Source organism: Tyto alba, unplaced genomic scaffold (assembly GCF_018691265.1).
Source record: "Tyto alba isolate M040663 unplaced genomic scaffold, T.alba_DEE_v4.0 Super-Scaffold_18, whole genome shotgun sequence".
NCBI lineage: Eukaryota > Metazoa > Chordata > Aves > Strigiformes > Tytonidae > Tyto > Tyto alba.
In genome coordinates this window covers 4,001,759-4,014,460 of record NW_024881280.1, presented here as the reverse complement: position 1 = coordinate 4,014,460, position 12,702 = coordinate 4,001,759, and the positions used below count along the sequence as shown (strand labels likewise).

Genomic DNA, 12,702 nt, shown 5'->3' with positions numbered 1-12,702 from the left:
GACAGAAAAGAATCATTCCAGTCATTCAGGATTTCAAACATCTTTGCCAAAGTTCACTGTATTTTTCAGGAATTATTTGCAAGGCTTGGTTGGTGAAATAAAGTAGTAACATGGATCAAAATATGTAGTAAGGAGAAAATAAGAGCAGAAATTAATCATTCATTTTCACGACGGCAAAAGGTTAATAGTGGATGCCAGAAGTTTTTCGTATCAAGACAGGTGGTGCTTGTGATATTTATTCATGAGCTCAAATGGGGATTAGCAGTGAAATGAGTATGCATACAGTTTTTAAGAGATTACCAGATTGGAGAATACTATAAGGAACTTTTTAAAGAACTCAGAGTGCTATGTGAACAGACTGCAGAATGGCAGATGGAAAAAAAAAAATCAATATTAACAAAACCAACAATGCATACTAAAGACAATAATGTGGATTAATCACAAACCTTGCAGGACTCTAAATCAACTATCTGCTCCCTGGAAAACCTAAACAAAGTCAAAAAGGAGTTCTCTTTTGTGCAGCAGTCACCAAAACCAGACAAATAACAAGATGGTGGGAACCACAGGGACAGATCCACCACCACTGAAATCTTGTATTAGTTTATGGAACACTTGTATCTCTCCAAATACAGGACAGAAATATTAAGAACCTGATGATTTAAAGAAAGGAGAAAAGAAGAAAAAAACCCCGATACATTGATGAGGTGGAAAGATTGGTTCAACTTAGCTATTTAAGAGACTATTAGGAGCAGCCATGACAAAAGTATACAAACTAATGAAAGACAAAGATCAAGACCTTGATTTATCCTCTCAGTATACAAAAGAAAGATGGCATTTATTTAAATGAAAGACTGAAATTTAGATCTGATAAAAGGAAGTGCTCTTCTCATATTCAGACTACAGGAGTACTTGCCACAAAACTTAATTGAGGACAAAAAGCTTAACAGGATTCAAAAAAGCGTAAGCATTTATATAGATAAACACAAGCCTCATGGTTATGAAACAAACTGAAGCTTGAGAGGAGAGGCTGGCATCCAGGCTGTAAAGCACAGGTCTCACAGCATCTGGCTAGATTACAGCTTCCCAGCAGGAGCAGTGACCATCATCCAGGTGCAGTGAGTTAATGGTCTGACCCAGTGAAGACCACCATGTGTTCCCCCTCTTGGAAACATAACAAATTAACAGCAGCCTCTTGCAGAAGCTCCATGTATTGGTCCCTTTGAAGGAGTCAATGCCACTGTGGGTTTTGTGGTTTGTATTTTTTCTTTATAAAGAAAACAGTCCTAGCCTTAAAAGCTCATAACTTTAAATGTCCAGATAAAAGAAAACAGAAGTGTGCCTGTAGGAGGAATACTTCTTATTACTCTAATTACAATTTTGCTTCTTAGAGGAACTGCAGAAGAAATGTTTTTAGGGGGGGATCTGAAGAACTACCCGAGCACCAGTGCAGCAAAAAGAAATTTTGGCTCCATCCAACTCAACTGTGCAGTTAATGAAAAAAAAAAAAAAAAAAAAAAAAAGTTGGCTAAGATGAAGAGCACCAGGTCCACACCCTCACACCTCCCCATCATTCTACCTTAAGTGGTCCAGCGCCGCGGAGGCTATATTTAGCCATCTCCCTGTTGCTGTGGCAACCAGCGCCTGCTCCAGCTGCACACCAAGTGGAAAGAGCAAGCTTCCTCTGTAATGTAATTATGCACTTGCTACTTCCCTGGCAATAAATACCATAGTTTGATATTTGTCTAGAAACAGTCAACTGATTTTTGTTGTTGTTGTTGGGGTTTTTTTTTGTTCCCAAAGACATCAAGCCTCGATTTTCAGTTCTACGAGCCTCCCACCTTACGACAGTAGCCTGAAAATTTACAGAGGAACTGCTCATTTAAGTGTAATAGGAAGCTGCAGATTATAAATTGTCACTTTAAGTGTTCAGAGCACAGGAGAGGAGCCACAGCAGAGAATCTAAACGCCATTACCAGAAGTGGCATTCATCTAATGCTGCTATGTTTATTATCAATAAAAGGTAACAGACACACCAAGATGCAGTTCTGTTTTCTCCTTACAGACCTGGATGCAAAGCATATAAAGTCTGCTTTATTTCGGTATTTGTCTTGTAATATATTGCCATAAAACTAACATTCAAATATGTAAGAGTATGCACTGTAGATAGCTGCAAGATGCTACAGTGTGCTACGTCACATCTATCTACTTAACACGCTCTCCTCCTTGAACAAGTGAGGAATAATGATGGGATTCCTAGTCTGGTTTTATTTTTAGAGCCTGGAGCCCTTTTTCCTAGCCTGCAGTCCCGTGAGAGAAACTTCTGCTTGGCCCAAAGAGTAGCTGAGCACAGCTACCATTCATTCATGCCCTTGGATTCGCTGGACATCCATGTCCTCCTGTGGTTACAGGCCCTTAGCAGTGTTAATGGCCTGTGAGCTATGACTATGCAGGAGTTGGCAGCTGCAGACATTGCTTGTGTGAACTGCAAACCCAACTGACTTCACAAAACCAAACAGAAATGGAAGCCTTTTCAAATATTTTTCCCTGGGACAGAAACCAAGGCCTTCATTCAAATGGAGCAGACATTTAAAGCCGGAAAAAGTTCAAGATGTGTACTTTTTTTTTATTTAAATCACTATTAACCTTTTCTTTCCAAGCTTCTTGAACATCTATCCTTGAGATTCTCAAGGTAATCATGCAGCTAGAAAAAGTAAGAAGAAACATGACATGGTGTGCTCAAGGATAGTCAAACCCAGAACTCAGCAGGATCCTGGTTCGCTGCCTTTCATTCAGATCACCTTGCCCAGGTTAATATGCAACAGAAAAACATACACAGGATATTCTGTAAGTAGAGTATACATCATTCTGTCCTGAGAAGCTTAAGAGATCAACTCTGTCAAATGGATAATTATGACATTTCTTTGGACAAAGAAGACACCAAGTCAAGAAACTGTTAGAGCTTCAAAGTTCCAAAAACTGGTAACACAATATTAAACCCTTCAAAAGCAGAATGGCTTTGGTCATGTTGGCATCTTCAGAGGGCGGTGATTTCATAAAAGACAGATCCCTTTATCTATCCATAATAGAACACGGGCAAGGATTAACTTTGGGCTTATAAACCCTGAGTAGCTACCACCACTGTACTATAATCCTCATCCTCTACTCCAGCTTTATTGAGAAATATTACACTCCCGCCCCAGAGCTGTCTTGGGTCTTCTTTTCTAATTTGAGTTTCTTTACATGAAATAAACTCTTTCTTAGCTCCTGATTGTTTAACCAAAAATCTAAGCTCATCATCACCCTGATGTGCTAGACATTGACTCCCATACTAGCTCTGACAGTTTGTGTCCCCAAAGAAACTTTGTTTTAGTGGGAAATACTTGCTCTGAATCCCTGCAACGCTTGAATAACTGAATCCCCATCTGCAATGAAGACTCCCAGATAATGGGATGATACAAGAAACACCAATTTTTTTTTCTTAATCATCGTCGGGTGTGGAGGTTTGCCCCATATATATGCTCCCACAGGATTTGTTGGGAGGCAATACCACAGTGACTGTCGCACATGGTTCCACACAGCTTTCCTCAGCATTGCAAGCGCAGCTCAGACCTGACCGAGGGCAATCCCCAGCCAGCCAGGGTTAGCACAGCGACGGGAACAGCCTGGGACAGTCAACATCAGCAAGAAAACAGCCTGGAGGGACTACATGGAGACTGTGCACCTTTTCGTTTCACCTGGGAGCGAGCTAGGAAGTCGGTGCACGTCTGCCATGGCGACAGTGGTGTGTGCATTAACTCTTATTTTAAAGAGCGGGTCTGCAGTTCTAGTTTTCCCAGTGATCACAGATTTTCCTCAATATACCTCCTACTGTATAATGAGAACATATTCTTTGCATCCATTTTACTTACAATGACTTAGAGAAATAGCCTTAAGAAGGTTATTCCCAGGAACTGTAACCACCCCCTCAGAATAGCAGGTTGTTGAGTTAGTGCTGATGAGTCAGACGGGCTTTTTAATTCTGTTCTAAAAGGAATCACCACAACAGTGGAGAAGGGAGAGGAAAAATAAAAAGGGAATCGAGTGGAAAAGGCTTCCACCGTCTGATGATTCATGCACCATCAGCGTGACTCACCCAGCATTACTTTGCCATTAAAACATGGAGACCGGGCTGATTAGTCACAGTAATGAATTTTTCAAGAAAGGATTCTCCCCTATAAATAATGATGACTTTGTCTGGATAGTGTTAGTGTGACTCACCTTTCCAGCATGCCGGGCAGCACCAATCGTGTCATCTGCAAAAAGAAAACATTCGTGATGGCTGAGAATGCAGACACCAGACAGCCAGAGACCGAGGGAAGCCTCCCTTCCTCTCAGAAGCAGCTGCCACCCCCTCCACCCCAACCAAAGTTCAGGGAAGCAGAGACCATACTTTGCATAGGCAGTTTATTTTTATTCTACCTGGATAATTTGGCTCTGTCAAGCAGCGTGTGCACTGAATCTGGTGAACCCATCCAGCTAGTAGCATAAATACAATAACAGTAAATAAAAAAAAATGTCTTTACTGCTCTGCAGCATCCATGGCCTCTAAAGAACATGAAAACACCAGAGTACTATGGTACATGTATGATTTTTCTCCCCCTACAAAAAGCATCTGTCTTCCTCAGGACTGACTAAATTTACCACCTATGCCAATACTCAAGATAATATCCAAAGTATTTTAGCTAGACTTACTGAACTGCTGATTTCAAGTTAAAAATAAATTGTGGAGCAGCAAGAGCAATGGACAGAACTACTGAAGACAAGTTTCCTATATTACATTACCTACAGAAAACATTTCATATTTCAAAACATTTTTTGCTGATTACACAGATGTTTTCACAGTGAAGAACCTACACACCCACAAGAAAAGCAGCCTGGCAAACCTCCTCACTGCTCTGAAGTTCCTGCCTACGTTAGGCCTCTAAGCAATCTATTTACAACCTGGCTGAAGGATTCTCCAGAGCAGTAATCCTAAAACAAGCTTCCTGGTTGTGGACAGAGCAGTTCTGACAAGGGAAACAAATCAAGCATTGATCCAAACTTTGACAAATTTTTAACTAATGTGAAATAGTTAGTTTTCCTACTACTAACTACTACCATCTTAAAATACTATTTAAATCCAAAATTTCTACCTTTAAGAAATAACGTCATCAAAGTACAGCTTGTGCCAAATACTCCCCTGCCAAGCAACCCTGTTAATAAATGTCATGTCACTGACAACAAAGACAGATCAGACAAGAAATAGAAATTGTTACCACTTTTCACATCTTTAAAAGGTATTCCAACGAAGTTCTTGAGGACACAGTAAGGAGGGGGTAATAAAATACTGATGGCACCAAAATGTAATGGTACTCACACGGATACCAAATTACCTTGATAGCTTTAAACATGAAACATTTGAGTAGTATGGGAGGAAAAACACACACACACACACACACAAAAAGAAATCAGCATATACAGGAGCACAAAACACCTGCAAGCACTCTTATTACAAATAGACAAATCTTACTGTAGTGAGCTATTCATATTACTATCACCACTGCATTAGCCCTTATATATGAGTGAATCTGGGTTTGGAGTTTTTTGTTTGTTTTTATTTTTAAATTATAAAGCATACCCTTTCAGAAATAAAGGAGAAAAATCACAAAAGAAAACAAAATTTCAGTTGATTGCAGCTGGCACAAAGAAGATGGTAGAGAAGAGCTGTGTTTTGTATTTTACTGGCATTTCTCACTTAGAATAGATTCTGCCATCAGCCATGCTGCATGACAGCTTTGATAAGGGATTGCACAGGCAGGAGTTGAACAGACCCTACTTTCATGAAGTCAGCTGTTGACATATTTAACTCAGCACTGCCCCAGAAGTCAAACTAAGTATTCACAGTTGGTAAACATCACCAAGCTAAGCAGATCTGATGCAACTTCAAAAAAACCTCTGACATTAAGTCTAAGTATAGAGGAGCTTTTTCATACACTAACACTTCAAAAGAGATGTGGCAACAACTAATTATTTTAATGTTAAAGGATAACATTATTTTGAGCTGATTTTTTAAGACTAAGTCAAGACTGGCAGACCTTTTCTCTGGTGCAAGCTTATGATCTCTCCCACAGACCCCTTGGCAAAAAGCAGCATACTGTATCTTGCCTCTCAGGGCAGTGTAATGCTGCACATCATCTCTGCAGATTGACACACGGACATGGACTGAAATTGCCTTCCCTTAAGCAGCTCAGAAATGGTCTGAAAAAACAGTACAAGATCTCCCACTGTAATGCACGGGGGACCCCATGCTTGAAACTTTGTCATAAATCCACACAAATGTGGTCTAAATACAAGTTGCTGCCCACCAAGCAGCTCTAACAGCGTGTCACAAACATGCTAGTTACTACCGATAGCCGAGCAAGAGCACAGAAAAACATGCTACAATAATTGTCTGACTTACATAAATTAAACCATGAAGCCATTGACAGCAGAGATATAACAATAGGTACACAATTCAGGTAGAAATCAAGAAGTCTCTCACCACCAGCTGTGTTAAACAGTCTGTTTCTAACATTCAGCTGGACAGGCAATCATTTTTTTTTTCCCCCTCCACAGAAAAACACTGATGGCAAAACTGGATTTCACACTCAAAATCACTTCCATTTGTTTCCATTAAAATTAATATTTTGAGGGAATTTTAAAAAATCTTTGAAATAGGGCAAAACTGTTTTTCCTATCTGTATTTTTACATCTTGTGATGTGTGAGGAGAGACACATGAATATTCAGTATCTTTTTGTACAGAAAAAATACCGGGTCTTTTAAAGAATAAAATAACAGAAGTCAGCTCTCTGAGTCAGTCTCACCTTACCCAGCCAAGTCCACACTCAGACTGTTCCTGCAGTGCAAGAGCACTATTGGCAAAATGCTGGCAGAGCCTTCTGCAGCCGTATTCAGGTCTGGCAAATTTATACATTGTACACACACGTAAAATATTCCCAGCTTTAATTCAAATAAAACAATCTATAGCAGAAATGTAGTTTTGCCACTAATAAGTGTCCATACATGCTTGCATGTTCTTTACCCAAAATAGCCAAACTGGTTAACACTCTCATCTTCAACAGCTCTAATCTCAGACATGCCATTATGAAATAGGCAGTTCAACAACAAACATCTAGAATTTAATAAACAGCTCCCAGATTAAAAAAAATCCCAATTTTAGCTAGGTCTTATTTAGAGGCAACCAGTTCTGTAATGGGGTGTATTTCATAAATGCCAAAGGATTGCAAGTCTGAGTCTACAGGAATTAGCATGTAAGATGCCAGAGAACTCTAAAGTAGTGTTTGTTCCTCTGAAGGCAACCTGATAAAGGAAGAAGAAAGTGGCAGGAAACCTAAAGTAGAGGCTGTGAACCAACCTACAGAAGCGTGCCGGCAGCTGGTGGTTGCTGAACTCACTTAGGCTTCCCTCACATAACCATTTTGATGAACAAATACTACTTTCCACAGAAATACCAGCACTGCAGTTGAAAATGTGAATGTTCCCAAGAAGACGCTGAAGGCTCAGGTCATTTCAGACAAGTAGCCAGACACGAGGCTACATGAAAACTGCCAACCCATCCAAAGCAAAGTGGTTTTTCTTTCTGAAAGTTTGCATTGGAGCAGAACAAGAGTGTACGTGTGAGCACGTGTGTCGGTGAAATTTGCTCAGGGCAGTCTCCTTGACATCAGAAGCCATTCATTTTTTATATTTTATACAGTCTGGCAAAAAGCTATCTTTAAACACACAACCATGAAGCAGTAGTTGTTAAGGTTTTTTTGCTTGTTTGTTTTTCAATGATTTCATAAATACACATAACGCTACCATAGAATTTGGGGCACAGTTCCTTTGGTTTGGACAGCTGCATCATTTTTAAGTCAACTTCTTTCACACCTAACCCTCAAGCTCCTAAGTTCCAGGATGCTCACAGCAAATGGTTAACTTAAGGTAAAGATTCATTATAGACCATTTCGCTGATCTTTTACACGCAGCTATAATTTCTTGAGGTCCATTTATCTGCAACTGCATTTATTACATGTCTGGCAAGCACTGGTTGTATTGTCCCCTCTTCTGCATCAGACCCATCTTCTACCTTCTAATTTTGGAAAAGGGAACACCACATTTGGTCTAAAGAAGCAGAGATTCTACTTGCAGATACAAAAATACACAGCCATATGGATAGATTTATGTTCTAAAACAGGTGCTACACTTAAAAGCTCCTATTAGAGGACTAACAAATAGTTAGAAGTTATAACTGTGTATTTCCAGTGGTTTTTCTTCAGAAAAAAAAAAAATAATCTCCCATTCTTAGTGATCGCCGAGCTGTAGTCTTTTCTCACCCCAATCCAAGCAATAGCTCAGGAGCAGAACTTAGGGAAAGAACAATAATTTGTAAAGTTTTGAATACCTTTGAAGTGATATTCACTCAGACTGATAAAATACAGTAGGAAAAGCTGAGGTAAATATTCCGTCATCCTTCGCTTCTTACGGGCCACACAATTGTTATACAAAGCCAGAAATCTAATACCACAGTTGCATATTTATAGACAAATCATTTTATGGTATGATGTTATGCAAGTCACTCTTTCCACTTCCAAAAGGTACAATGATCTTTAATTAAGCCTATGCAAGTACAAGAAAAGATGAAGCTAGAGAACTCGGACAAGTTTTCTACTTTGTTATGCAGCTGAGAAGCTTCCTTGCTTCCTTCAGATCTCATTCACGGATCTGGGGTGAAATGATAACAACTCAAAGCAACATAACTTTTTCAAGATCAGCAGTTCCCTGTGGTGCACCCATTCCTGTACAAAAACATCACTGCTACCATAAGATAATGCATGGTGTCTGGGCAGAGGATTCACTCAAGTTCACAAATGCACCAGCTGTTTAACAATTAGTTAACTGACACTGTGCCTGTGCAACACTCACCTGCAGACTGAAAGAACTAAAGAACTGTACTCATGCACTGGTACTTAAATTGATCATGAAACTATTCTCAGCATCTACTATTAAGTTTTTTTAATGTACCTCTTTTGAAGCAATAACTTTTTAATGCAGCTCATACCCCAAGCTGATTTATATTTGTAAAAACTGGCAAGTAAACCTGATGTAAATTCAACGCAAAAACCCCCACAGTAAACCATGTGGCAAGGTCAGTAACCAGAAAGGGGCAGGGGACATGCAAAGGGAACGACAAACATAACATGCTGCAAGCCCTGTTCATTGTCACTGACTTTCCTTTGCACAACAGTTTTAGGAGAGAAAGTTTTCCCTATTTAAAGCCACAAACTTTTGGAGTCCAGTTCACAAGGGGAAGCTCTCAAAACAAGCATCTTTCCCCTCCGTGCCCTCTATGTACGAAAAAGACTACTCAAATAATAAGGCTGAACTTTCTCTTTTCCAGATGTGGAATAGCTATTAGTCCCAACCCCAAATCTACAAAAAGCCACAGAACTCTAGGATTTCCTAAATTTCCCCAAATTACTTGTACTTTCAAGAAAAATTCCCACTGCTTCCCGGACTATTGCCGAAACAGCTACATCTCCCTTGTTCCAGCTTCCTGTATCATGTTCTCAGGTTCAAAGTCAGCAAGGTGGGAAACCACAGCATTTAATTTCTCCCTCTGGACCACCTGACTGATATTCATGACCACCTTCACAGAACACTTGCTCCTCTTGCAAGTGTTGGCAACCATCCCTCTCTTATAAAGTTATATCATAGACTTGGCTAAATCATCATCCCCACTTTATGACTTTGAATATAACTGGAAAGAAGCCTCTTGACTAGACTGGAATACACAGACACACAGAGTGATCTCAAGTCAGAGTTGCAACATCCCTCAGAATTAAGTTCCCTTTACACTGTGATCCTCCCCAATACACAGCAAATACAAAAATTCACATGGGGTTTGAGCAGGGCACAAGCAACTAGCATCTGATTTCTGGTAAGGTACTTTTACAGGCACAGCCCATCTGAACATTCATGGGAGGGAGAGATGTCATCTCCTACTGTCTTTCAGGATTATTGCTCCCCATGCTTTTCTTCTTTCTAAGCACAGGTCTGCAAGAATAATATTCCCCCTTTTTCTCAGATACACTACCTTCTTCTCCCCCTTTCAATTTTATATCAGATCCGGGGTTTGTTGTTATTTTTTTTGTTGTTTTTTTTTTCCTGAACTCACAGTTTCAGACTTTGTAGGCAGAGTTGCTCCCATGCCTGGGATTCACAGCCTGGTATAATTCACCTCTTGCTCCTCCTCCGTTAAGAGAGCAGCTTATATCAGATCTCTCAGTTCAACACAAAGTATTTATGTATTTTGAAGTCTTAAGCAAATTATAAGCTTTTCAAATATGGTGATGAGAAAAATCCTTGATCTTGCAGGCCTGTTATTCCTTTGTATTTGACACTCAACATAAACCATAAGGTGGTCAAGACAAAGGTTAGCACAGACACCAAGCCATGTACATATGCAATTTAGTCTCTCCCTTTTTCTGTTAATGCCTTTCCAACCAAAGCCTGGCCTGCAAACCTAAAATTTACAATCCCCCCCAACATAATAGCTTGCAAACCAATTCAGCTCCTTGCTTAATCAACCGCTAAACCAACACTCCCTCAACTATTTAGTCCTACTCATTTTTCAAGAGAACGTAAGTTTATGTTTCACTCCCAACTCAGTTAGCATACTACCATGCTGCAAACAGAAATAACATACTTGCTGTTCCTTACACACAAAATAGCTCTTGCAGCTTCCAGAGGAAAAAGAAGGGATCCCTGAAGTATGTGAAACTTTTCTCCATGCTCATTACCTACCCATTTTTTCCACTGGACAGCAAGTCTAGCACCCTTGGCTTTCAGGACATCCAACAGTCAAATCAAGTATAATTGTTTTTCCAGGTGAAATCAAAGGCTGTAGCATACAAATGTGAACTGACACACGAAGGTGCAGTTGATACAGAGGAACTATAGATGAAAACTATACAGAGCAACTATAAACTTGGCTCTTCTACACTTGCTGGTTAGTGATGTCCCAGGTTTGAGTGAGTTGTGGAGGTTTTTTTTTTGGTAGCAGGGGAGGGGACTACAGTGGTGGCCCCTGTGAGAAGCTCCCCCAGCTCCACGTCAGCTCCACCTCTGCACCAAAACTGAGCCCATCAGCTGCGCCTCTGCGATAACGTATTTAAGAAGGGACATGGTGAGGAGCAGTGGGACTGGTGAGGAGGAGTTGCTGCAGCTGCCTGAACACCAAGGTCAGTGGAGGAACGGAGGAAGAAAGGAGGGGGGAGGTGTGCCGGAGCAGAGACCCCCCTGTATACTGTGGGGAGACGGCAGGGCGGCCCCCCCCTGCCACCCATGGAGATCTACAGTGGAGCAGACACTGATTTATGGCCTGTGTTTTTTCGCATGGATGATCAAGGTGCTGTGCCTGAAGGAGGCCGGGGTCTTGGGGGAAGAAGCAGCCCCCACTGTTGTAGATCAGTGCTGGGAGGATTGCAGCATGCGGGGGTGTCCCACGACAGAGCAGCTCGGGAAGGGCTGCAGCCCGTGGGATAGACTCCAGTCAGAGAAAGTTTGTGGAGGACTGTCTCCTGTGAGAGGGGGACCACGCTGGAGCAGGGGGGAACAAGTTTTGGACACTCCCCTCACCGAAGATGAAGGAAGTGGCAGCACTGACTGCACCCCCCATCCCCTGCCCCTGCGCCACTGGGGGAGGAGGTAGAGATATCGGGAGCAGAGCTGAGCCCGGGAAGAAGGGAGGGGTGGGGGGAAGGTGTTCTCAAGATGTGGCAATGCTTCTCACTGTCCTGCTCTGTTAAGTGTTGTTATTAGTGTCTGTAATAAATCTATGTTCTTTTTTTTCTTCCCCTAACAAGTCTGCCTTTTGGCCATGACCATAATGGGTGATTTGCCCCTCCCAGCCCTATCTCGAATCTCAAGCCTGGCTTATTTTTCCCTTCTCATCATTGGGAAAGAAGGGAGGAGTGAGCAGCTGTGTGGTGCTCAGTTGTCCTCTGAGCTCAAACCACGACAAGTGAAAAAACAGAGGGCTTCTGACCTGATACTTTATTCAGTGTCAGAAACATGTTTAAGTTTGTGTCTCAAAATGTGATATCAAAAAATCGTAATACAAACCCATGTCACCTGAACTGCCACCAACAATCATCAAAATAAAGTTCCACTTTTTAAATCCCTTCAGAAGCTTGAGATGAGATTATGACAGGAACCATGAAACTTCGCATACTACCCCATCTTTTTCCTCATTTATCTGTCAACTCAAGCCTTGTATATGGCTACATTACGTCTCAAGCTTTTCTGAGAAAATATGACAAAAAAAATTTCTTAATTCTATTTATGGCATCATCAAGACCCAAGGCACTTCTTGTTTTGTATATTATATGAAGAACAGAGTAAGTCCTGCACTACATGTCACCATAAAACTGTGACATTTCTTGGAGGGTTTAAACAGAATCTACTGTGGTTGGGGGGGCCAGGTGGTGTTTGGTCAGGTTTCTTAACCAGTATTTTACAAGATGTGACATTTCCAATGTGTTTTACATAGTTTTACGTAGCTTGTCTTCAGTGGTATACAGGGTGCTCTGAAGGCAGATCACAGTAAACACAACACTTCATGCCAGATTGACTGACCCCCA

The 12,702-nt window shown here is 41.0% G+C and overlaps 1 protein-coding gene across 1 annotated transcript in view; it reads right to left on the bottom strand.

Annotated features, from left to right (window-relative positions):
• The window catches only part of HSD17B12 (hydroxysteroid 17-beta dehydrogenase 12), a 95,157-nt gene that overhangs the window by 16,567 nt on the left and 65,888 nt on the right, over window positions 1-12,702 (bottom strand). The window contains 1 exon segment of the mRNA XM_042790983.1: window positions 4,258-4,292. Within this exon segment, the coding sequence (XP_042646917.1) occupies window positions 4,258-4,292 (35 nt within the window).